Consider the following 24,189-nt stretch of genomic DNA (forward strand, 5'->3'; position numbering starts at 1 on the left):
CCTTTTTCATTTCTAATTCTATTGATTTGAGTCTTCTCCCTTTTTATCTTGATGAGTCTGGCTAATGGTTTATCAATTTTGTTTATCTTCTCAAAGAACCAGCTTTTAGTTTTATTGATCTTTGCTGTTGTTTCCTTCATTTCTTTTTCATTTATTTCTGATCTGATCTTTATGATTTCTTTCCTTCTGCTAACTTTGGGGGTTTTTTGTTCTTTCTCTAATTCCTTTAGGTGTAAGGTTAGGTTGTTTATTTGAGATGTTTCTTGTTTCTTAAGGTAGGATTGTATTGCTATAAACTTCCCTCTTAGAACTGCTTTTGCTGCATCCCATAGGATTTGGGTTGTCCTGTTTTCATTGTCCTTTGTTTCTAGATATTTTTTCATTTCCTCTTTGATTTCTTCAATAATCTCTTGGTTATTAAGTAGTGTATTGTTTAGCCTCCATGTGTTTGTATATTTTACAGATTTTTTCCTGTAATTGATATCTAGTCTCATAGCGTTGTGGTCGGAAAAGATACTTGATACAATTTCAATTTTCTTAAATTTACCAAGGCTTGGTTTGTGACCCAAGATATGATCTATCCTGGAGAGTGTTCCATGAGCATTTGAGAAGAAAGCGTATTCTGTTGTTTTTGGATGGAATGTCCTATAAATACCAATTAAGTACATCTTGTTTAATGTAGCATTTAAAGCATGTGTTTCGTTATTTATTTTCATTTTGGATGATCTGTCCATTGGTGAAAGTGGGGTGTTAAAGTCCCCTACTATGATTGTGTTACTGTTGATTTTCCCTTTTATGGCTGTTAGTATTTACCTTATGTATTGAGGTGCTCCTATGTTGGGTGCATAAATATTTACAATTGTTATATCTTCTTCGTGGATTGATCCCTTGATCATTATACATTGTCCTTCTTTGTCTCTTGTGATAAGTCTTTGTTTTAAAGTCTATTTTGTCTGATACGAGAATTGCTACTCCAGCTTTCTTTTGATTTCCATTTGCATGGAATATATTTTTCTGTACCCTTACTTTCAGTCTTTATGTGTCCCTGGGTCTGAAGTGGATCTCTTGTAGACAGAATATGTACAGGTCTTGTTTTTGTATCCATTCAGCCAGTCTGTGTCTTTTGATTGGAGCATTTAATCCATTTACATTTAAGGTAATTACCGATATGTATGTTCCTATTCCCATTTTCTTAATTGTTTTGATTTGTTATTGTAGGTCTTTTCCTTCTCTTGTGTTACCTGCCTAGAGAAGTTCCTTTAGCATTTGTTGTACAGGTGGTTTGGTAGTGCTGAATTCTCTCAGCTTTTGCTTGTCTGTAAAGGTTTTAATTTCTCTATCAAATCTGAATGAGATCCTTGCTGGGTAGAGTAATCGTGGTTGTAGGTTTTTCCCTTTCATAACTTTAAGTATGTCCTGCCAGTCCCTTCTGGCTTGCAGAGTTTCTTCTGAAAGATCAGCTGTTAACCTTATGGGGGTTCCCTTGTGTGTTATTTGTTGTTTTTCCCTTGCTGCTTTTAATATTTTTCCTTTGTATTTAATTTTTGATAGGTTGATTAATATGTGTCTTGGTGTGTTTCTCCTTGGATTTGTTGTAATGGGACTCTCTGTGCTTCCTGGACTTGATTAACTATTGCCTTTCTCATATTAGGGAAGTTTTCAATTATATTCTCTTCAAATATTTTCTCAGTCCCTTTCTTTTTCTCTTCTTCTTCTGGGACCCCTATAATTTGAATGTTCATGCGTTTAATGTTGTCCCAGAGGTCTCTGAGACTGTCCTCAATTCTTTTCATTCTTTTTTTCTTTATTCTGCTCTGCAGTAGTTATTTCCACTATTTTATCTTCCAGGTCACTTATCTGTTCTTCTGCCTCAGTTATTCTGCTATTGATCCCTTCCTGAGAATTTTTAATCTCATTTATTGTGTTCATCACTGTTTTTTTGCTCTTTTGTTCTTCTAGGTCCTTGTTAAACGTTTCTTGTATTTTCTCCATCTACTTCCAAGATTTTGGATCATCTTTACTATCATTATTCTGAATTATTTTTCAGGTAGACTGCCTATTTCCTCTTCATTTGTTAGGTCTGGTGGGTTTTTACCTTCCTCCTTCATCTGCTGTGTGTTTCTCTGTCTTCTCATTTTGCTTAGCTTACTGTGTTTAGGGTCTCCTTTTCGCAGGCTGCAGGTTCATAGTTCCCGTTGTTTTTGGTGTCTGCCCCCAGTGGCTAAGGTTGGTTCAGTGGGTTGTGTAGGCTTCCTGGTGGAGGGGAGTAATGCCTGTGTTCTGGTGGATGAGGCTGGATCTTGTGTTTCTGGTGGGCAGGTCCACGTCTGGTGGTGTGTTTTGGGGTGTTTGTCGCCTCATTATGATTTTAGGCAGCCTCTCTGCTAATGGGTTGTGTTGTGTTCCTGTCTTGCTAGTTGTTTGGCATAGGGTGTCCAGCACTGTAGCTTACTGGTCGTTGAGTGGAGCTGGGTCTTAGCATTGAGATGGAGATCTCTGGGAGATTTTTGCCGTTTGATAATACGTGGAGCTGGGAGGTCTCTTGCGGACCAGTGTCCTGAACTTGGCTCTCCCACCTCAGAGGCAAAGCCCCGACGCCTGGCTGGAGCACCTAGAGCCTGTTACCCACACAGCTCAGAATCAACATGAGAAAAAAAAGAAAAAAAGAAAGAAGAGATAAAATAACATAAAGTGTGTAAAATACAAAATAAGTATTAAAAAAAATTTTTTTAAGGAATTAAGAAAAAGAAAGAAAGACAGAAGAGAGCAACGAAACCAAAAAAACAAATCCACTAATGATAACAAGCACTAAAAGCTATACTAAAAAAAAAAAAAAAAAAAAAGTACCAACTGAACCCTAGGACAAATGGTAAAAGCAAAGCTATACAGACAAAATCACACACCAAAGCATACGTATACACTCTCACAAAAAGAGAAAAAGGGAAAAAATATATATATATCGTTGCTCCCAAAATCCATCTCCTCAATTTGGGATGATTCGTTGTCTATTCAGGTGTTCCACAGATGCAGGGTACATCAAGTTGATCGTGGAGATTTAATGCACTGCTCCTGAGGCTGCTGGGAGAAATTTCCCTTTCTCTTCTTTGTTCGCACAGCTCCTGGGGTTCAGCTTTGGATTTGGCCCCACTTCTGTATGTAGGTCGCCTAAGGGTGTATGTTCTTCACTCAGGATGGGGTTAAAGGAGCAGCTGATTCGGGGGCTCTGGTTCACTCAGGCCGGGGGGAAGAAATGGTACGGTGTGCGGGGCGAGCCTGCAGCGGCAGAGGCTGGCGTGACGTTGTAGCAGCCTGAGGCACGCCGTGTGTTTTCCCAGGGAAGTTGTCCGTGGATCACGGAATCCTGGCAGTGGTGTGTTGCACAGGCTCCCAGGAGGGGAGGTGTGGATAGTGACCTATGCATGCACACAGGCTTCTTTTTTTTTTTTTTTTTTTTTTTTTTTTTTTTTTTTTTTGCGGTACGCAGGCCTCTCACTGTTGTGGCCTCTCCTGTTGTGGAGCACAGGCTCCGGATGCCCAGGCTCAGCGGCCATGGCTCACGGACCCAGCCACTTCATGGCATGTGGAGTCTTCCGGGACCGGGGCACGAACCCGTGTCCCCTGCATCGGCAGGCAGACTCTCAACCACTGTGCCACCAGGGAAGCCCACACACAGGCTTCTTGGTGGCTGCAGCAGCAGCCTTAGTGTCACATGCTCGTCTCTGGGCTCTGCGCTGATAGCCGCAGCTCGGAAACATCTCTGGAGCTCCTTTAAGCGTAGCTCTTAATCCCCTCTCCTCGCACACCAGGGAACAAAGAGGCATGAAAAAGTCTCTTGCCTCTTCGGCAGCTCCAGACTTTTTCCTGGACTCCCTCTTGGCTAGCTGTGGTGCACTAGCTCCTCCAGGCTGTGTTCACACCATCAACCCCAGTCCTCTCTCTGGGATCTGGCCTCCGAAGCCCTAGCTCCCAGCCCCCATTGGTTCTGGTGGGTGAGCAGACAAGCTTCTTGGGCTGGTGAGTGCTGGTCAGCACCAATCCTCTGTGCGAGAATCCCTCCCCACCCCTGTTGGCTGTGTTCTCCTCCGTGACCCCGAAGCTTCCTCCCTCCGCCATCAGCAGTCTCTGCCCGCAAAGGGGCTTCCTAGTGTGTGGAAATCTTTCCTCCTTCACAGCTCCCTCCCACTGGTGCAGGTCCCGTACATGTTCTTTTGTCTGTTTTTTCTTTTTTCTTTTGCCCTACCCAGGTACGTGGGGTAGTTTCTTGTCTTTTGGGAGGTCTGAGGTCTTCTGCCAGCATTCAGTAGGTGTTCTGTAGGAGTTGTTCCACATGTAGATGTATTTCTGATGTATTCGTGGGGAGGAAGGTGATGTCCACGTCTTACTCCTCCGCCATCTTGAAGCTCCTCTCCCCATTGTGATTTTTTTACTCTGATTTTATGTCATATGACTTTCAGTGTTTGTAGCACATGTGAATTATGTATTTTTATTTGCCTGTATCATGTCCTCAGTTCCTTTCTTTCCCAGCTTATATTCCATGATCCATCATTATGATCAGCCCCTTGCAAACCTCAACCTTTTTGCCCTGTTCTCTCTACACTGTACTTGCCTTGAAAATTCCCAAACCTATTTAAACCTAACTCTCTGTCTACTCTGTGTCTGCATCCAAATAGCTGAACATGGATGAAGAAAAAGCATAAACCATGGGGGCTTGCCTTATTTAAAATTTACAGCCACAATCCCAAATTAAACTATTCCACCATCATAATTATTTCTTCATTCTCTTCCATTCTCCCCACTTTTTCCCTCTTACCTCAAACTTCCAATATTTCTTTACTACTTTCTATGAATGACCTTGTTTTGCTGTCATAATAAGTACAGTCAGCAGAGATTTAGCCCACCATATTGTCCCACCATCAAATCTAACTTCTGCTCTATGTACAGATGTTTTGTTCTGCCTCCTCTCACAGTAGATGTCACTGTCACTCTTTTATCCAAAGCCAGATCTTCCACCTGTGCACTGATCCTGTGTGCTCTTACCTCCCCAAGGACTTTGCTTCAGTATTTATTCCTCATCTCACCTCCATGATAAATGTTTACCTTTCTTAAATTATTCTCCTCAACAAAAGCAAATATATTTTATTGTCTTACTTTAAAATGAAAACCAAAAAATCTGCCTTTGAGAATCTATTGCCTGATTTCTCTAAGCCTTTACCTAGGAAAATTCAATTACAGAGTTGCCTGTAAAGTTATTCAAGAAGACTTAAAGAGTAGTATTGCACATACCATGTAGGAACTACCCAGCTTCAGAAATAAAACATTATCAACTCAGTTGAATGCCCCTGTGAACCTTCCCCAGTGGACTTCCTTTCCTGTTCACCAGATGGTACATGTTTCTCTAACCTAGTTAAGTATTATCTCCAGCCCTCTCCACTGAGATTGTCCTAGTGTATGACTACACTAGTTTCAGTAGTCAATTCTCTTGTCTTTTTAAATTCAACTTTTCAGTATTCTTTGGTAGTGTTGATCCCAGCTACTTTTTTGAAACTCTTATTTCACTTGGTTCCCATAACATCATCTTTGATTATTAAGTTCATAGTTGTAGAATGTTTCTTGTTCTTTCAGTTTATTCAGTGTCAGTATTTATCTTTCCCAGTGCTGTTTCCCACTCCTGAAATGACCAGTCTTTTTTTTTTTCCTATCTTTGGAATGTTAGGTGCTCCAGGACTTAGTTCTCTAACCTTTTCTCTTTCTATCTTACTTTCTCTTTGGGTTATCTGATGGCTTAAATATCATCCATTGGCTGACAATTCTTAATTCTCTCCAGCCTCGCTCATTTCATGAAGTCCAGACTTGCATATATAATCTAGTAGTTATCTCCCCCTCAGTGTCAAAACATAGAATTTTCTATCTTACCCTAATCCCAACCTGAACCTATTCTTTGTGTGTGTGTGTGTGATACGTGGACCTCTCACTGTCGTGGCCTCTCCCGTTGCGGAGCACAGGCTCCGGTCACGCATCCTCAGCGGCCCTGGCTCACGGGCCCACCTGCTGTGCGGCATGTTGGATCTTCCTGGACCGGGGCACGAACCCATGTCCCCTGCATCAACAGGCAGACTCTCAACCACTGAACCACCAGGGAAGCCCCTTAAACCTATTCTTTCCTTTACTTTTGTCTCAGTATCATTTTTTGCGAATGGTCTGAAAGCTGGGAGTCACCCTTGCTTCCTCTCTTTTACTCACTACTGTAGTCTCAGCCCATTGGCATAATTTATCCTAATGCTAACCACTTAATCAGTACCACCATACCTACTCCCCTAGTCAAATTCACCACTGCCTCTTACTTCAGCTACTGTAGCTGCCTCTTAACTAGTTTCCTGGCAGCCAGTCTCACGCCCTTTATGTTTTGCCCCACAAGATCCAGAATTATCAAAACCCTCCAGTCATTTTCTAACCTTAAAATAAAACCTGAATTCTTTATTATGGCTTTTAAGGCCCTGTGCAAACTAAACTCTGCCTACTTCTCCAAATTCATCTCCTAGAACTTATGATTTTTCTCAAAATTAAATATGCATACACTCTTGATGCCAAACACCATTCCTCCTACCCCACCCACCCCCTTTAATTGATTCTCATGCAGGTCTTCTTGGGACCACACTATTAAGAAACAATGTTTCAGTAAATCGATAATGAAAGGACAGGAATGTATTCCCACACTGAAGAAGCTTTTATGAAGTTCATGCTTTCCTCTCCGTGAGTGTAAAGTTTGAAGAAGTGCTGCCGGTGAAACTGAAATTTTCCACCCACCCATTCATTACCAGCAAATAGCATATCCCTCTATTCCATGGAAATATCATTTGTCTTTATTTCCAATTTCTTCAAAACCCAGTAGTGGACACTTAGTGTACGTTAGATACCAGGCAGATAGGTGGTTAAGTTGGGATTTTGGTCATGAAATTACAGAATTTGACTTAGACATTCTTACTGGATGATGGACCTCAACCAGAACTAAGACTTTATTTAGAAAAGAAGTTGACCCTGAAATCAACCAAAATGCTGGTACGCGCAGTTAAATTCTTTCATGTTTGTTATCCAGTTGCATTTAAGATTAGAGTATATTTGACATCTTTACATCGAGTGACTGTGAGTTTTGATTGCATATGGTTATTTTGGTTTGATTATATTATGTCTCTTTCAACTTTGCAAATGAACTGTCATCCTAGTTGCCATTTTTAAAAATACTGCTCACCCTACTCAGTTCTGTGGTCAAACAATGGATGGGGATTGGTGATATTTTATCTAAATTTTCCAGGAAGTAAATATGTTTTCTGATTTCAAATTAATAACTTCTGCACTGCACAATGAGTTGTGAAATATTTTATAATAATTCATGTTAAAGGTTGAAGGTTAGAGAGGATAAAATAAAATGAAACAAAATAGTACATTAAGTAACATCTCCAACTCTTAACAATTGCCTCTTCATTTTACCTCTGTTTATTTTAGTGAATGTTGATTTTATACAGTACTCTCTTCTGAGTTGAAAGGTGTATATGCCTTCTGTGGGATAAGCAAAAGGTCAAATATATTTCCCTTGTCTAAAATATATTGAATTATGGTTTATTCAGCTATTAAAATGATTACTGACTTGGGCAAATTACTGTGCCTTTCCAGATTTCAGGGTTCTTTTATAAATTAAAAGTTATTTTAGACAAAGAGTCAGCAAAATATACTCAGCTGGCTGTGTCCTACTTGTTCTTCTGTAGGCCATGAGCTAAGAATGGTTTTTATATTTTTGAAAGGTTGTTTTAAAAAAGAATATGCAACATAATTCTTTACTGGTCTTCAAAACCTAAGATATTTACCTTCTGACCTTTTAATATTAAAATATTTAAAATATTATCAAAGGATTATAATACTAAGAAACGCGGTAAACTTATCTTAACGTTAATAATTAGAATGTCTTAAAGTTAACTTATCGCAGCTTAAGAACATAAGCAGTTAATGAAGTTGTATATCAATGATCTTTTTATATGTGAAAAAGCAAATTTGAAAAGATGTAAATTCCTCTTGCCAAATTTTGTTTTAGAAATAAGTAACATGTAAAATAGTACCTTTGGATTTGAAATATCTGAAAAGTTTCTTAATTTATGCAAGTATTAAATGAAAGACTAACATATATTATGTTTTTTCATTCACTAAAATCACTGTATTTTTGTATTTTCTTTCCCTCCATTTAGATAGAAGCAGATTCGGGATATCCTGGAGGTAAAGCAAGAATTATTCATAAGGAATCTGATATCATTACTGCCTTTGCTGTTAATAAAGTAAGTACATAGACATTTTTCTTACCTTTGATTAAGTATTCATAGTTGGAGAATGTCTCCTGTCTGTCAGTTTATTCAGTAGCAGTGTTTCCCTTTCCCAGAGCTACTTTCTACTCCTTAAATTGCAATGTGAGTACATTTTTTATTTTATAAAGTGATTATATTGTTTGATAACTTAATTTATTTGATCTTGGATATATAGCAGATAAAATGTTTTATTACTACACAGAGAGAGGTCTCAAGTATTTATATATGCAGTTGCCTTTAGAATTTATTTATTTTATTTTTTATTTTTATTTTTTGGCATGTGGGATCTTAGTTCCCCGACCAGGGATTGAACCCATGCCCCTTTCAGTGGAAGCACAGAATATTAACCACTGGACCGTCAGGGAAGTCCCCTGCCTTTAGAATTTATACAACACATGCAGCTAATCCAAAGATAATGTTTCCTGTTTTCTTTATATGAATATGTTGAATGTGGTTCTTCGTATAGATCAAAATTAAGCTTATATGTGACTCACAGAGATTCTCCCTCTTTGACTTTCAGCTATAATAGCTGCCCAACTAGAGTGTTTTCTTTGTACTCCTTAGCTTTCTTACTCAATATCCTCCTTAGAGGAGTCTATAAGCTACTTACAGAAGAGGTAGCCTTAGGTACAGTGGTCCAAGATTGAAATTTATCTTAGTCATTTTCCCCTCCTATCTTCCCTAATTGCCTTACTGCAAAATGTATAGGGACTTCTAGTTGATTCTTCATCTTCCTATGCTATGTCTGTCTTTTTTTTTTGCCCGCACCGTGTGGCTTGTGGGATCTTAGTCCCCTGACCAGGGATTGAACCCACACCCTCAGCAGTGAAAGTGCAGAGTCTTACCCACTGGACCACTGGGGATCCTTTGTCATTCTGTCCTCATCTTTCCCTGTGTTCTTTGTCTCATATTCCTCATAGACTCTCCCTCACAGTGACTAGTTCTGTTCATAGCAGGCAAGTTTGGGATTAGCCCCTTAGCCAGGCAGTTCTCATGACATAATATCTATATAATATGATATATACATATTACACAACTTCCTTCCCCTGAAGAAAATAAGATTTTAATATTTTGTGCTATAAAACAAACTAGCTTTGTTCTCTTACTTGGATGTATTATATAAGTAACTAGTAATGAACAGTCATCCACATATACAAAGTCTCCTGTTGATTCTGTAAGAGTGTACTTGTTTAATTTTTACTTCTTCAGATATATTGTTTTTACATCTTTGCTAAATTTGTAGCTAAGAAATATCCTTTGCTTTAAATTGCAGTAATTTAAAATGCTGATGAGATTGAACTTTTCCCCCATTTGTTCAGTTGTGAATTATCTGTGTCAAGCACTGTGAAGGATCTGAGATTTTCCCCTGCATTCAATGGAACAAGTTAGCTTTCACAGTTTAATGGATACTGTTAGAAGACACAAGACCAGAGACAAAGGACAGTTTATTACTAATAGCAAAAACTAGAATGTAGCATTTTTGCTCTGGTTCCCTGAGGTACAGTTCCCACAAAGTGACAGCAAGAAGGCCAATGATAACCAAATCTTTTCTAATGTACATTAAGCATATCTGCCTTTTGATCTGGAGGGAGAGACTATAACTATATAGACATCCTGGCAATAATACTGTGAAACAAAGTCAGTCATTGACTAACTCACAAGACATGCAAAAGTGGGGAGTCCCATGGAGAATTACCTTCCAACAGTATAGTTAATATCCTTTTCTCACATATCTCTGGGGTCTCAGTTTTTTCTTATTAGTTTGTATTTAGCATTTTACATAATGGAAATACTAATCCTGTTTTCTATTTGCTGTCAATATCTTTCCATTTTCTGTTTTAGAGATACATGTTTTAAATTTGTAGATGTCTAAAATTTTCTATCACTTAATCTGACCAACTTTTCATTTATGATTTTTTCTGACATACTTCCCTCACTCTTCTTCACCTCTTCTTTGTGACCCTTTCCCAAATTCTGTTTGTCTTGCCTAAGATTGAAAGGCTTTAGGTGAAAGTGATACCATCTTATTTGAATAATTCACCATTGTTTCTTTAGTTTGGAGTTCCTTATCTCCCTTACCTTTCTTTACCTCCCAGGGCCCCTATATTGTTCAACATCTCACTCCACATTTCTGAACTGTGTAAACCTTAGGGAGGTTATACCATTCTAGTAGACTAGAGAGACAGTGCTGGGAGAAGAAATGAAGTGGCATATGTATTTCCATTTATAGCTGGCTTTCTGTTGGATGCTCTGGAATTTTTAGAATATAAACATATCTCCAGGGCCTCCCTGGTGGCGCAGTGGTTGAGAGTCCGCCTGCCGATGCAGGGGATACGGGTTCGTGCCCCGATCTGGGAGGATCCCATATGCCGCGGAGCAGCTGGGCCCGTGAGCCATGGCCGCTGGGCCTGCGCATCCGGAGCCTGTGCTCCGCAACGGGAGAGGCCACGACAGTGAGAGGCCCGCATACCACAAAAAGAAAAAAAAAAAATAAATAAATAAATAAAAACATATCTCCAAGCTCAAGCTGATGATTATTTCACTCAAAGTTATTTATTAAAATTAATTTAAAATATTTATTTGTGAAAATACTATTTATTCTATACCTTAAAGTTATCATTTCTAGAGGCTGTTTTGTAGTCTCCATTTTCAAAAGTAGCACATATACATGTTATGCATTTTTATTTAAAATGTACTGTATGATTTATTTTTCAGGCGAATAGAAACTGCATAGCAATTGCTTCAAGCCATGATGTTCAAGAACTAGATGTTTCTGGAATTCTGGCTACACAGATCTATACTTGGGTAGATGATGATATAGAAATGGAAACCAAAGGGTACCCTTATACTTTGTTTTTATTTGGTGACCTTGCAGTACGAATAATGACATCCACAGAACTATACCTTTCAAATGATTTTTTAAAGGAATAGTCCTAGATTGTAAGCAAAGTGGAAATTGATATGCTAAAGAGTAAAGAAGGGGTGGCTGGAGCTTTAAAGAGGGAATCGAGGGTTAGAAGAGAAGGTGAAGGGATCTGAAATTGTTCATGTATGAAATTGTTGTCTGTGAGTTGAGAGTTAAGAGCTGAAGAAAATTAATTTTAAAGGGAAGTACAAAGTCATATGTTAGAGCTTTCAGGTATAACAGAAGAAATAAAGAACTGATGGGTTGCTTTCATTCTGGCTGATATTCCTTTGTAGGTCAGAAGATTTCTTGGTTATACATGCTCGTGATGATTTAACAGCTGTGCAGGGTACAACCCCATACACACATAGCAATCCTGGTACTCCAATTAACATGCCATGGCTTGGTAGTACACAGACTGGCAGAGGAGCATCAGTGGTATGTAAAGTTAAAAATATTTGTGTATAAATGTCCTGTTTTTCTCTCTAACTTAATAGATAAAAGATGATGTAAATATTTTTTTTAATTCTTAATTTTTTTAATAAGTCATACTTGTTGGAAATTATAAATTTTGATTTGAAGAATAATATGTTTTCATTTGAAAAGGATAACAAAAATTATTTTAAATAAATAATTGAAAATACAAAGAGCTGTATTTTAAGTAATAATTATTTGGAACTTACTGCTCCAAATTAGGCCTCAGCAAACTACGGCCTATGGGTCAAATCCTGCCTCCTACCTGTTGTGTCGACAACATGCTAAGAATGGTGTTTGTATTTTTCAGCCGTTGAAAAAATATCAAAAGAAGAATGGTATTCTGTGACACATGAAAATTATATGAAATTCAGATTTTATTGTTTATAAATAAAGTTTTATTGGAACATAGCCACACTCATTTTTTAAAATATCTTGTTTATGGATGCTTTCACATTACAGTGGTAGGATTGAGTATCTGAGCAGAGACTGTATGCCCATAGAGTCCAAAACATTTATTATCTAATTCTTTACGAAAAAGGTTTGCCAACCCCTAGTCTAGATAATATTTTTAAATGATTATCAACTAATAACTGTTAGTTGATGCTGAGACAAATAAATTTTTCTTTTTTTGAACAAATAAAAATGATACAAATTTTTTTTAATTTAAGCAAAATATAATATGCAGATGAACTGAAACAATTTTTCTGAAGTAATGGAGGATCTTCTTGAGCCCTGATTACCTAAGATGTGATCCATGTTTATACCCACATGAGATTCCTTTGTTGACACTTAGGGTACAGGAATTGATACACAGAACCAAAGAAACCCAGCACCAGCAATTCTTTCCATGGCTTTCTAGGTGGTAGGTGGTTTTTGTAAGGGTAATTATTTAAGTAAAGTCTCAGTCATCTTTAATAATACCTGATAATATTTTATACTTAATGCAGTTCCTTTATCACTCATATAACCTTATTATTGTTTGAGATATCTGTTGTAGCTGTTGTAATTACTTCTACTTAGCATTCTTTAGATGAAGCTTGAGATCCAGAAAGGTCAAGGAATTTAACTCAGGTCACTATCTCAAATTGTGGTAGAGCTTGTGTTAAAGCCCTCCATTCCCCTTCACTCATTGATTTCAGGTAGGAGTGTTTTAAGTATTAAGAATTTGAAAAGCAATCTAGTGATTATTCAAAAGAAAAGAGTTGGTCATTAATAGTTAAATTTTTTCCAATGGACAGATACATTAAAATTCATTTGTAAAACCTACTGATATTATTATCTTTTAAATAACTTAAAGAGAATATACAAAATATACAAAAAGAAATAATAAGCACTTTTTCCAACTCCATTTTCAGAGAATATGATACAATTCTTCCTGTAACAGCTTTCTTTCTGGTCTCTCTGCTTCTGTACTGCTCCCTCTGTTTTGTACATAGCAGGCAGAGTTACTTTTTTCTAAAACGTCATTCAGGTTATCACTCCCATGCTTAAAACTTTAAGATTTCCCAGTACAGCTTTAAAACAAGTCCTTAACATGGCCTCTAAGGCCCTATGTGATTTAAACTCTGCCAGCCTCTGCAGCAGCATCTCCCTTGTTTCCACACCTGATTCTCTTTGCTCTGGTCACAGTGGCCTTCTTTTTGTCACTTGAGCACATCAAGCTCAGAGCCTTTACCTTGTTTTCTGCTTGAAATACTCTTCTTCTGTTTACCATTCAGATCTCAACTCAAATTCCCAGAGATTTCCCTTGCTTCCTTAGCAAAGGTATCTGCTCCTCCCTACGCTACTGCCAGTCATACTGTTATCTCATTTGATCGTCATATTATCCCATTTTATCATCTCATCATCAGATGAGATAATAGAAATTAGATAATGGAAATTATCTATTCATTATTTGGTTGTCTTTTTTTTATACCCTCTGCAATGCAAGCTCTTTGAGAGATTATGTTATGCCTGCCTTATATATTGATGATCTCTAAGTAGAATAGTGCTTAACATTTAGTAGGTGCTCAGAAAATATTTGTTTATTCTCCAGAATATTATAATATGGAAACTTACCTTTGTTATTCCTCTTAGGACTGAATTTTCTTCCTATTTAAATGTTAGAAGGACATCTTTTTTAGTTGGGGTCATTGTGGTTTGTAAACATAAGTATTAGGATTATCCCACTCCATCCTCAGGAAAAAGACACCCGTATAATAAGGTGGTTCCTTTTTATATGGATCTTCTAAAATAATTAATGATTTCTTTCCCTTATAATATTCTACATATGCTTTCAGAAACTTATTTAACTTTCTTTTATTTTTTACTCATGATTTTCCTTTGATACTCTTACCAGAAAAAAAATGATAATTAAAAGAAAGAACAGGAATCTTTAGACTTTTTCTAAATTAAGGGGGCAAGGGATTTAAACATGAAGTTTACTAAACAGAAGTAACATTCAGAAGTTTGTTTTTTGTGTGTAGAGAATTTGATCAAATATTTTCTTAATCCTATTATTTTATTAAATTATGAATGCTAATGAAAAGGGATACTAGTTATGACCAATTTCTGCTATTTTGGAGTATAACTGCAGCCATATATATCTTTCAGTGTTTCTATCCCTCACTGATTCTGCTGGCCTAGTTCCTTCCCTCCCTCCCAAATCCCCACTTTACTTACAGCTTTAGGCTAATTGAACAAATTAAAATCCAAAAGAACAATAACAACAAAATGTACATGAACTGGTGCTACAAACTTAGGATAACCTATAACTATAGTTACAGTTATAAGTAGGAAATAGTCTATAAATTAAATTATCCCTTTAATTTCATGTATTTAGTTTACTCTTATTTGACAGGCTATGTAAATCACTCAAAGCATAATTTTAAAATGGGTAAATAAATAGTTCCAAACTATCAGTTAAAAATTTATAGTTTTCTGTTTACCTCTTTTTTTTTTTCACATGCTTCTATCTGTCTTTTTAACCTTATACTATTCAGGATTGTTCCAATAAATTTAATGGGATAAGAAAAGAATTGGCAAGAAAGGAGGTAAGACTAAATTCTTGAGGTGAATTTGTTCTTAGATACTAGGTAATGATGCAGAAAATGTATGTACACTTAAATGTTAGAGAGCTGAGCTATTAAATTTCATTTCTGTTACCATGTTTAGTATTTTTAGCACCCATTATGATAGTTATGGAATCATGTAAAAATAAATAAATGTTATTTGAATCTCCTGTCACAATTTAAATTTTTAATACTACTTTTTATTGTAACTATAAAAGAATGATTTTTCTTTGTTAACAGATGATTAAGAAAGCCATTAATAATGTCAGAAGAATGACTTCTCATCCATCTCTTCCTTACTGTAAGTTGATAATAATTAGCCATTATTTTAAGGAATTTAAAGGAAACTTTTAGTTTCAATTGAAAGGTAGTCAACACTTAATTTTTTTGTAGGGAATGTTTGCTAGCAAGTAAAATCACTTCAAAATTGGGTAAAAATAGAAAAAGTGATTTTCCTGAATTAATAGAGAAGGCTAACTTAACATGTACATTTTTAGCATTTTGACTGAATATTTCTGTTATCACATTTTATTTTTGAACATTTCTGGACTCTGCACAATGTTAAATTGTAGTTGATAATTATTGTTTTAATAACTGGATCACTCCTTTTTTATTACATAGAACAGAACCATATCTGGGTCATTTGTAGCCTCCTCATAATCAGTTTGTATTTTATTAATATTTTGTCAGTTTGTCTTTTATCAGATACACTAATAGTAAGTATAGGAAACGGTTATTATTACATTCTTACATTCTGAGGAAGGATATATTTATTTTTAGTTAATCTTCCTAGGAATCTCAAAAGTTTTCTTCCTTTAACAAAGATTTAATGGGGGATTTATTGGAAGTATTGAAGCAGAGAAAAAATAATAGAGACAACTTTAACTGATGGGTTGGAATCAGTATTCACATTGACATGTGTGTATTCCAAGTTTTTTTTAATATAATTTTTAAGTAGTGCCCTTCATCAAATTGTCCTACTACACAGTAACAAAAATAGTGAAAATAGTGCATGTTAATTAAAAGGTACTCATGTCCCTCCAATTTAATAACCTATAAAAAAATTGTACCACCTTTTTTATGAGAGATGTTTTGATAAAATAGGAGTGGCAGAACCAGTGTTCTTTTCTACCTAATTATAATAAGTGCTGTAAGCATCTGTTATCAAAGTTATATACCAGTGTCTAATAAAAGGGTTGAAGAGAACCATATATTTAAGATGAAGAGGGTAACTTCTGTTACTTATGCTAGAGGTATAAAATAATATTGAAAATTAGCCTGTTTTCACTATATCAAATTTATTCAACACTAGAAGTATATGTTTTCTATCTACAAGTCTAATGTAAAGTAAGAACTAAAAACAATCATGAAGCATATAGAGGAAGGAGTCAAAGGTGTTTTATATACAAAACTTAAATACTATTAATCCTGCAGCAAGAAAATTTGGCATTGTTTAAAATCTATCCTTACTCTGTACAATAGGGTTTAGAAATTTCCTGAAATATTGAAGGGATTTCATTATTTCTCAGTCCCAAAGCATGTATAATGACAGGTGACTAGTTTATAAATAGGCTCTACCTCAAGCCCATAAATTTAAATAAAATAATCCCTAGCTTCAAAGGCAATTAATGGACTTATTTTCAGAGTTATTAGGTAATATCATGTAACTTCTGTCTTGCAGTAAGTACTTTCTCCATTCAGAGAAGAACTACTGTAACTGGCAGATAAGAGACTTGAAAAGTTAAATGCTAATTAGATTAATCACTGAAATTTTTTTACAGTATATTTTTTCATGTCATGAACAAGTCTCACAGATAGTAATTTAGTTCAACAATAGGCTCCTTTCATATACTGGAAATGTTTTGAAACAAGTTTTTTAAAAATTTTACTCTGAATTACAGATACCTCAAAATAGTTCCTTCCTTCCTTTGGAGTAGATTTTTTTTTAAATCTTAGTCATTGTAAACCAAAACTTTTGGACTTCTACTCCAGGGAAATTTTCTAGAAGTTAATCTAATAGGTTGAACTGAAATAGAAATGTAAGTCTTAAAAGGAAAGCCCCATTTCAAAAACAAAAAATGAATATATTAAGATTTTTAAGGTTGCATTTAACTCTTTCCTTACATGTATATGATTTAACATACTTTACTTACTAATAAGGAATATTTGCTCAGACAACCTGGTTATAGGAACGTTTGTGGGTTTTTTGTTTGTTTGTTTTTGTTTTTTAAAGAATTAATTTTGGGCCGCATTGGGTCTTCGTTGCCGCACACGGGCTTTCTCCAGTTGTGGCGAGCGGGGGCTATTCTTCGTCGCGGTGCACGGGCTTCTCATTGCAGTGGCTTCTCTTGTTGCAGAGCACAGGCTCTAGGCACGCGGGCTTCAGTAGTTGTGGTGCACGGGCTCAGTAGTTGTGGCATGCGGGCTCTAGAGTGCAGGCTCAGTAGTTGTGGTGCCTGGGCTTAGTTGCTCTGCGGCATGTGGGATCTTCCCAGACCAGGGATTGAACCTGTGTCCCGTGCATTGGCAGGCAGATTCTTATCCACTGTGCCACCAGTGAAGTCATGAAACCTTTGTTTTTTTAAGTTTTAGTTTATAAGGCTTTAAGAGAGTGTTTCATTTTACATATAAGCTACTAATAATTAGGGATTTTTTTCAAATTTAAATAAAACCATAAATAATAGAAAAATTTGAGTGGTTTTTAAATGCATCTAGTCCAATTAATTTTTTTGATTAAGCTAGGCAAGCCTATAGAAGAGAGGGGGGATAGAATTAACAGCCCTAGTCTCAAGAAATTCTACCCACCCTTCCATCCCAGCCCAGTGTTAAAACATGTCAAAATGGTTGAAGCTCCTTTATTTTTTATTTATTTATTTATTTTTTGCCGTGCGCGGGCCTCTCAGGGTTGTGGCCTCTCCCGTTGCGGAGCACAGGCTCCACACGTGCAGGCCCAGCAGCACGGCCCACGGGCCCAGCCGCTCTGCGGCACGTGGGATCCCCCTGGACCGGGGCACGAACCCGTGTCCCCTGCATCAGCAGGCAGACTCTCAACCACTGCGCCACCAGGGAAACCCAGAAGCTCCTTTATTTTAAATACTTGGAAATGAATGAGGAAAAATTGACTAATGTATGACTAGCAATATGCTAGATACTTTATTTTTACATACATTAATATAATTTCTCACTACCTCTGTACCACATTAATACTGATAACTATTCTTAATGTAAATTTAGCCCTATATGTTAGGCATATTTCTGAATGATTTATATGAATTATCTCATTTACTTCTCAGAACTGTCCAGTGACTTATATATCATTAATGATATATATCACTATTATAGTGACTTATATACATTTTACTAGAAGGAAATAGGCTTAGGGAGATTAAGTAAGTTTCCTAGTAACACACAATTAGTAAATGGTAAAGAATTTAATAATTATTTAGTTTGTTCATATTCCTTAATGAAACAGATAACATATATTTGAGATATCAGATCAGTCACAATAACTATTAGAAATGATTTTTTTAGCATGACTTTCAAGACCTTCTACAATCTTTTTCTCAGAGAAAAATGCATAAATTTAAACATCAGTAGTATGACTGATAAGAATTGGCTGTTAAAAATCCCAAGATTTTATACTGCTGAACTGAATGAATAAGCATTTTCGGAACGCTAATGGAAAACTGATGAATTCATAAAAGTGCTAACAAAAGATCAAGATAAAAAAAAATTAATTACATGGGACTGAGTGAACTGATGAGGATGATTATAATTTTTGTGACTTTCTGTTTGAATTAAAAAAAAATCCCACAAGGACTCAGAAGCAAAAAATATACAAATCAATTTTAAGTGCAAAGTAAAGGAGCTGTTACCGTGGAGGATTACTGGACTGAATGTCAATATTATGACATAGTATGAGTGTGTTTCGTGTTTGGTAATTGCAGTCATTGTGCTTTTGTTGTGGTCATCCATTTACAATGCTTGGTGTCAGTTTATTTATCTCTTGTAAAAATAAAATACGGGGGCTTCCCTGGTGGCGCAGTGGTTGAGAGTCCGCCTGCCGATGCAGGGGACTAGGGTTCGTGCCCCGATCCCGGAAGATCCCACATGCCGCGGAGCGGCTGGGCCCGCGAGCCATGGCCGCGGAGCCTGTGTGTCCGGAGCCTGTGCTCCGCAACGGGAGAGGCCACAGCAGTGAGAGGCCTGCGTACAGCAAAAAAAAAAATAATAATAAATAAAATAAAATAACATAAAATAAAATAAAATAAAATAAAATACGGGGGCTTCCCTGGTGGCGCAGTGGTTGAGAGTCCACCTGCCGATGCAGGGGACACGGGTTCGTGCCCCGGTCTGGGAAGATCCCACATGCCGCGGAGCGGCTGGGCCCGTGAGCCATGACCACTGAGCCTGTGCTCCGCAACGGGAGAGGCCACAACAGTGAGAGGCCCATGTACCACAAAAAAAATAAAAATAATAAAAAATAAATAAATAAATAAATAAAATACAGTGTGTGTGTGTGAAAAAAAAAATCCCAAGTTTTTTTTTTTTTTTTTAAATACGGTTAACTTGTTAAAGTATTGTGTTCGTCTCAGGTGTACAACATACTGATTCAGTATTTTTATACATTACAAAATGATCACCATGATAAGTCTAGTTACCATCTGTCACCATACAAAGTTAAGTAATTCCAAGAATTTGATTCTTTATCATAAACATTATCTACTAAAGGCTATTAAAGTGTAAGTGAGATAATTTCAAAAGGAAATAAAGTTTATAGAGGTCTGATTTAATTGCTTCTGTTGTTTTGTGTGAGGATATGTTCTATCAGATGAAAGAACACCATGTAATTATCTGTTTTTAAGATTGAGAGTATTCAAGTGAAATTTCATAAAAAGGTAAATTCATGTGAATTTACTATGATTCATTTCTTAGGTATTTCTTCCATAAAGATTTTCACATTGGATTAAAAGATAAGTTTGCCAAAGATTCCTGAAATAAATTTGCAATTTTTTCCCTCTTATAATGCAGATCTGACAGGAGCTCAAGATGGAAGTGTGAGAATGTTCGAATGGGGCCATTCTCAACAAATAACCTGTTTCCGATCTGGTGGCAATTCAAGAGTTACAAGAATGAGATTTAACTATCAAGGAAATAAGGTAGTTTATAAAAATGTAAATAGGGAAAATGGTTTGATTTCTTTAAAGGTTTATGAATATTACTCATTTGGGTTTCTGAAGAGAACAGCTCAATGAGCTAATGGTGAAGTATTAATCCATCTTATATGAATTCTTTTTAAAGAAATTCCTCTCAAAACTTAAATTCACTTGGTTCTTCCTGGAAAGACATTATATACATGTCCATTAAAATTCTCTTATATGATGCTTAAGGACCAAATGATTATAGGACCATCTTATATTACACATTTTTTATTAAATACATCTGCTTACTTTACCCTCTGGGACCTACTCAAAGTATGGTCAAATACCAACTAGTAAGTAACATCTGGGAGTTGATTAGAAATGCAGATTATTGACTCTAGTCCAGACCTATCAAATCACCATCTGCATTTTAGCCAGATACTCTTGTGATTTGTACACAACATTAAAGTTTTGAGAAGCACTGCTCCAGAACAGGGTGTTAACAAGCTACGGCCTAGCCACCTGTTTTGTAAATAAAGTTATATTGGAACACAGCTAACCCATTCATTATTTGTTTTCTATGATTATTTTCCCAGTACTGCAACAGAGTTCAGGAGAACAAAGACTGTAGCTGGCAAGCCTAAAATATTTACTATATGGGCCTTTTAATAAAAGTTTGCCAACCTGGCTCTTACCAGCTTCACTTCCTGTAATCCTTTCCTCAAACTGCCTCTTTCTGCTACTCCTATCTTACTAGCACTTTAAACAACTACTGAAGGGGAAATCAGCCTGCTCTTTGTCTTCAGGGCCATGCTTCACTAAAAACATTCACACTGGCCCTAGCTGATGGTTCATCTTGCCTTTCGTTTTCCCTCAACCTCCAAAGCTTCCACCCTCCTTACGTGTTACTTGTGTCATGGTGTGCTGCAACCTTTTTGCCTACCACATTTTATCAGATGGCTCTTATCATTTCACAGAAGTCAGTGATAATTTTTCATGTAGTTATGAAACAAAATTGAGAGCTTATAATTTATTAATACCAATTAGCAACATTCTTTGCTCCTTAATGGGAAATTAAGGGGATTTAATCTAAAAGCCTTTAGAATTCTACTGTACTTTCAGCTGTATAACCTATCCATACCACTTATGTACTCATATTTTTCCACTTTGGTTGTCAATGTTACATTGTTCCTAACTAATCTCTGTACTTCGACCTAATCTCTCTAATGCATTCTTTATGTTGTCAACAAAGTTATATAACAAATAGCATAGGGAATTCCCTGGTGGTTCAGTGGTTAGGACTCATGTGCTTTCACTGCCGAGTGCGTGGGTTTGATCCCTGGTCGGGGAACTAAGATTCCACAAGCTGTGCGGTGTAGCCATAAAAGAAAAAAGAACAAATAACATAATTATATAACTACACTATAGGTGAGATCATATTATCCTTTTCAAGAACCTGCAGCCTCCTCATTGTGTCCAAAGGCCCATATTCTTTAGTGTGGCATTCAAGTCCTTCTACACTCGGAGTTATTTTATAGATTTTACACTCACTACAACCTTCTATATAGGCTATTTTAAGTCACAACAAACTTCCTTATTGTCTGCCCAAGTCTCTTTGATAGGCAGTCAGCTTACTGTTGATGCACCTTAGCCATGATGGTGCCCAAGAGCACAACACCTAAGCGTGCTATCTCCCTTAGTAGGGGAGCCTACTGGAGTAAGTGGAACAGATAACTCATACTACAATATATCACAGTAATGCTGATCATTTTGTCAGAAGTCATTGGACATTGCAGAAAAACCAAGAGGCTAAAAGGGAGCATTTAACAGAAAAAAATGACCTGTGAGGAATAATTCCTTGGATTTAGGAAGATCCTACATTGTAAAACAAGAATGGGATTCTATGAACCAAAGGCAGTAGAACAATAAAGAATTTTTGGAAGTTAAAAACATATGATACCCTAAAATTAGGAGAGTAGAGGAGCTACTGATTATAAGGGCTGAATAGCAGAATGGAAGTATTTGAAAATCAAGTTTGTGACTGGGAGGTACAAATTTGGAATTTATCCCATGATGAAAATAACCCAAGAAGTAAATTGAGACTAGACCCAGGAAAATTTATAAAGAAGTTTAAAAGATAGAAGAAGAAAAAAGGTGATGGAAGAGAAACATTATATTAAAAGGAATAATAAAATAAAAATTTCCCCAAAGCAAAACATGGAATTTTAGAAAAAGAAGCGCCTACCAAGTACTAAGCAGAAGTATTGAGAAACAGCACATGCCTAGACACAGCCTGATTATTTGATTTTTGGGTTTTTTAACTGAAGGATAAAGAGAACTTCTAGGAAGGAGTAGGGGTAAAAATGATTGCTTACAACCTCTTCACCCCCCTATCTAAAATTAATGGCATTGGCCTCCTCAAAAATAGAGGTTACAAATAGACAATAGAACAGTTGCACAGAATTCTGATGGATAAGGAATGGGGTCGATGTCTATCCAAACTGTCATTTAAATTTGGTGGCAAAATAAACACTTTTTTTTTTTTTTGCGGTACGTGGGCCTCTCACTGTTGTGGCGTCTCCCGTTGCGGAGCACAGGCTCTGGACGCGCAGGCTCAATGGCCATGGCTCAAGGGCCCAGCCGCTCCGCGGCATGTGGGATCTTCCTGGACCGGGGCACGAACCCGTGTCCCCTGCATTGGCAGGCGGACTCTCAACCACTGCGCCACCAGGGAAGCCCTAAACACATTTTTAAGTATGCAGAGAATTAGCACATTCCATATACCCTTTCTGAAGAACGTACCTAAACCTACTCCAGAAAACATAGGATAAACCACAGAAAGGATAAACATCAGAAAAATATCTGTAACAAAAATAGTAAACAGTGGATTAATATTCCTATTATTAGTCCTATCAGTTTTGTAAGAAGACAATGAAAAAGAAGGCAAAGAATGTGAACAATTTATCAAAAAAACAAAACCCTATGCATGGCCAATAACCCTCACTAATAACTAAAGAAATGTACATTAAAATGAGACTTTATTTCTGTTAATCAACAAATATTATAATTTTGTAGTACGCAGTGTTGACTAATGTGTAAGAAAAATGGGTGTGTAAATTGGTACTACCACTTAGGATTTAATTTTGGCTTCATCTACCAATTTTAAATGATGCCCTTTGACAGAGCTTTTTCTTTTCTAGATGTCTATCCTATATAAATACTCAGAGTTGTATATGCAAGAATGTTCAAAGCAGCACTTTTTATTATAGGAAAAATTGGAAATTCTATAAGGAAAAGCTTTAAAAAGTTACAATGCAACTATATAGTGTAATACTGCACAGCACAAGAATGAGGTAGATTTATACATACCAATGTGAAAAAATGGCTCTAATAAGTAAAAAATGTAACTGTAGAACTGTATATTATCATCATAATTTTTAAAAAGCCTTGTATCCTTGTATGTATGAATGTTTGAATATTCATAGAACAAATCTGAAAGGGAACACTATGAAATTGTTAATAGTTGTTATATCTGTAGATGGGAGAGGGCAGGAGTCCGAATTAGACATTTGTTTTATTTTAAGATCTGTATCGGGCCTCCCTGGTGGCGCAAGTGGTTGAGAGTCCGCCTGCCGATGCAGGGGATACGGGTTCGTGCCCCGGTCTGGGAGGATCCCATATGCCGCGGAGCGGCTGGGCCCGTGAGCCATGGCCGCTGAGCCTGCGCGTCCGGAGCCTGCGCGTCCGGAGCCTGTGCTCCGCAACGGGGGAGGCCACAACAGTGAGAGGCCCGCATACCGCAAAAAAAAAAAAAAAAAAAAAAGATCTGTATCATATACTCCCTTACTGTATTATTTTGTCATCTTTCCAGTCAAAATGCTCTGAGTTTCCATAGTGGAATTCTTTTACTGTGATAAACTTTGTTTCATTTTCTGCTGTTGTTTACATGTTTTCCTTGTTGTATATCTCTGGAAGTCCTTACTTTGTCTTTTTTAAGATGAACAGTTTTTTATCTTATATATACTAAAACTTTGTCACATGGCTTAATGTGTAAATCCAGTATCCTATTTTTGGAGTACTTACAGAGAATATACAGACTATGCTGTCGGTTAGTATAATAAATTGAATGTCTGATGTTAGTTTCCTTTATATCCACCCTGGAATTTTTTAAAGCAATAGCTAAATGTTTTTCTGGACTAGATCCATGCATAGGTGAAGTGAAAAGGCAAGCAACTTATCAGTCAAATGTTTAAGAGTTAAAATATGAG

At 36.7% G+C, this 24,189-nt stretch overlaps 1 protein-coding gene across 3 annotated transcripts in view; it reads left to right on the forward strand.

Annotated features, from left to right (window-relative positions):
• The window catches only part of DMXL1 (Dmx like 1), a 138,544-nt gene that overhangs the window by 98,449 nt on the left and 15,906 nt on the right, over window positions 1-24,189 (forward strand). For all 3 annotated transcript variants that reach the window (XM_060093277.1, XM_060093274.1, XM_060093276.1), the window contains 5 exons: window positions 8,235-8,321; window positions 11,064-11,185; window positions 11,550-11,691; window positions 15,021-15,081; window positions 19,812-19,939. In XM_060093277.1, coding sequence (XP_059949260.1) covers window positions 8,235-8,321; window positions 11,064-11,185; window positions 11,550-11,691; window positions 15,021-15,081; window positions 19,812-19,939 — 540 coding nt within the window. The remainder of the gene's footprint in view (window positions 1-8,234; window positions 8,322-11,063; window positions 11,186-11,549; window positions 11,692-15,020; window positions 15,082-19,811; window positions 19,940-24,189) is intronic.

The sequence above is a fragment of the Mesoplodon densirostris genome, chromosome 3, assembly GCF_025265405.1.
Source record: "Mesoplodon densirostris isolate mMesDen1 chromosome 3, mMesDen1 primary haplotype, whole genome shotgun sequence".
Taxonomy (NCBI): domain Eukaryota; kingdom Metazoa; phylum Chordata; class Mammalia; order Artiodactyla; family Ziphiidae; genus Mesoplodon; species Mesoplodon densirostris.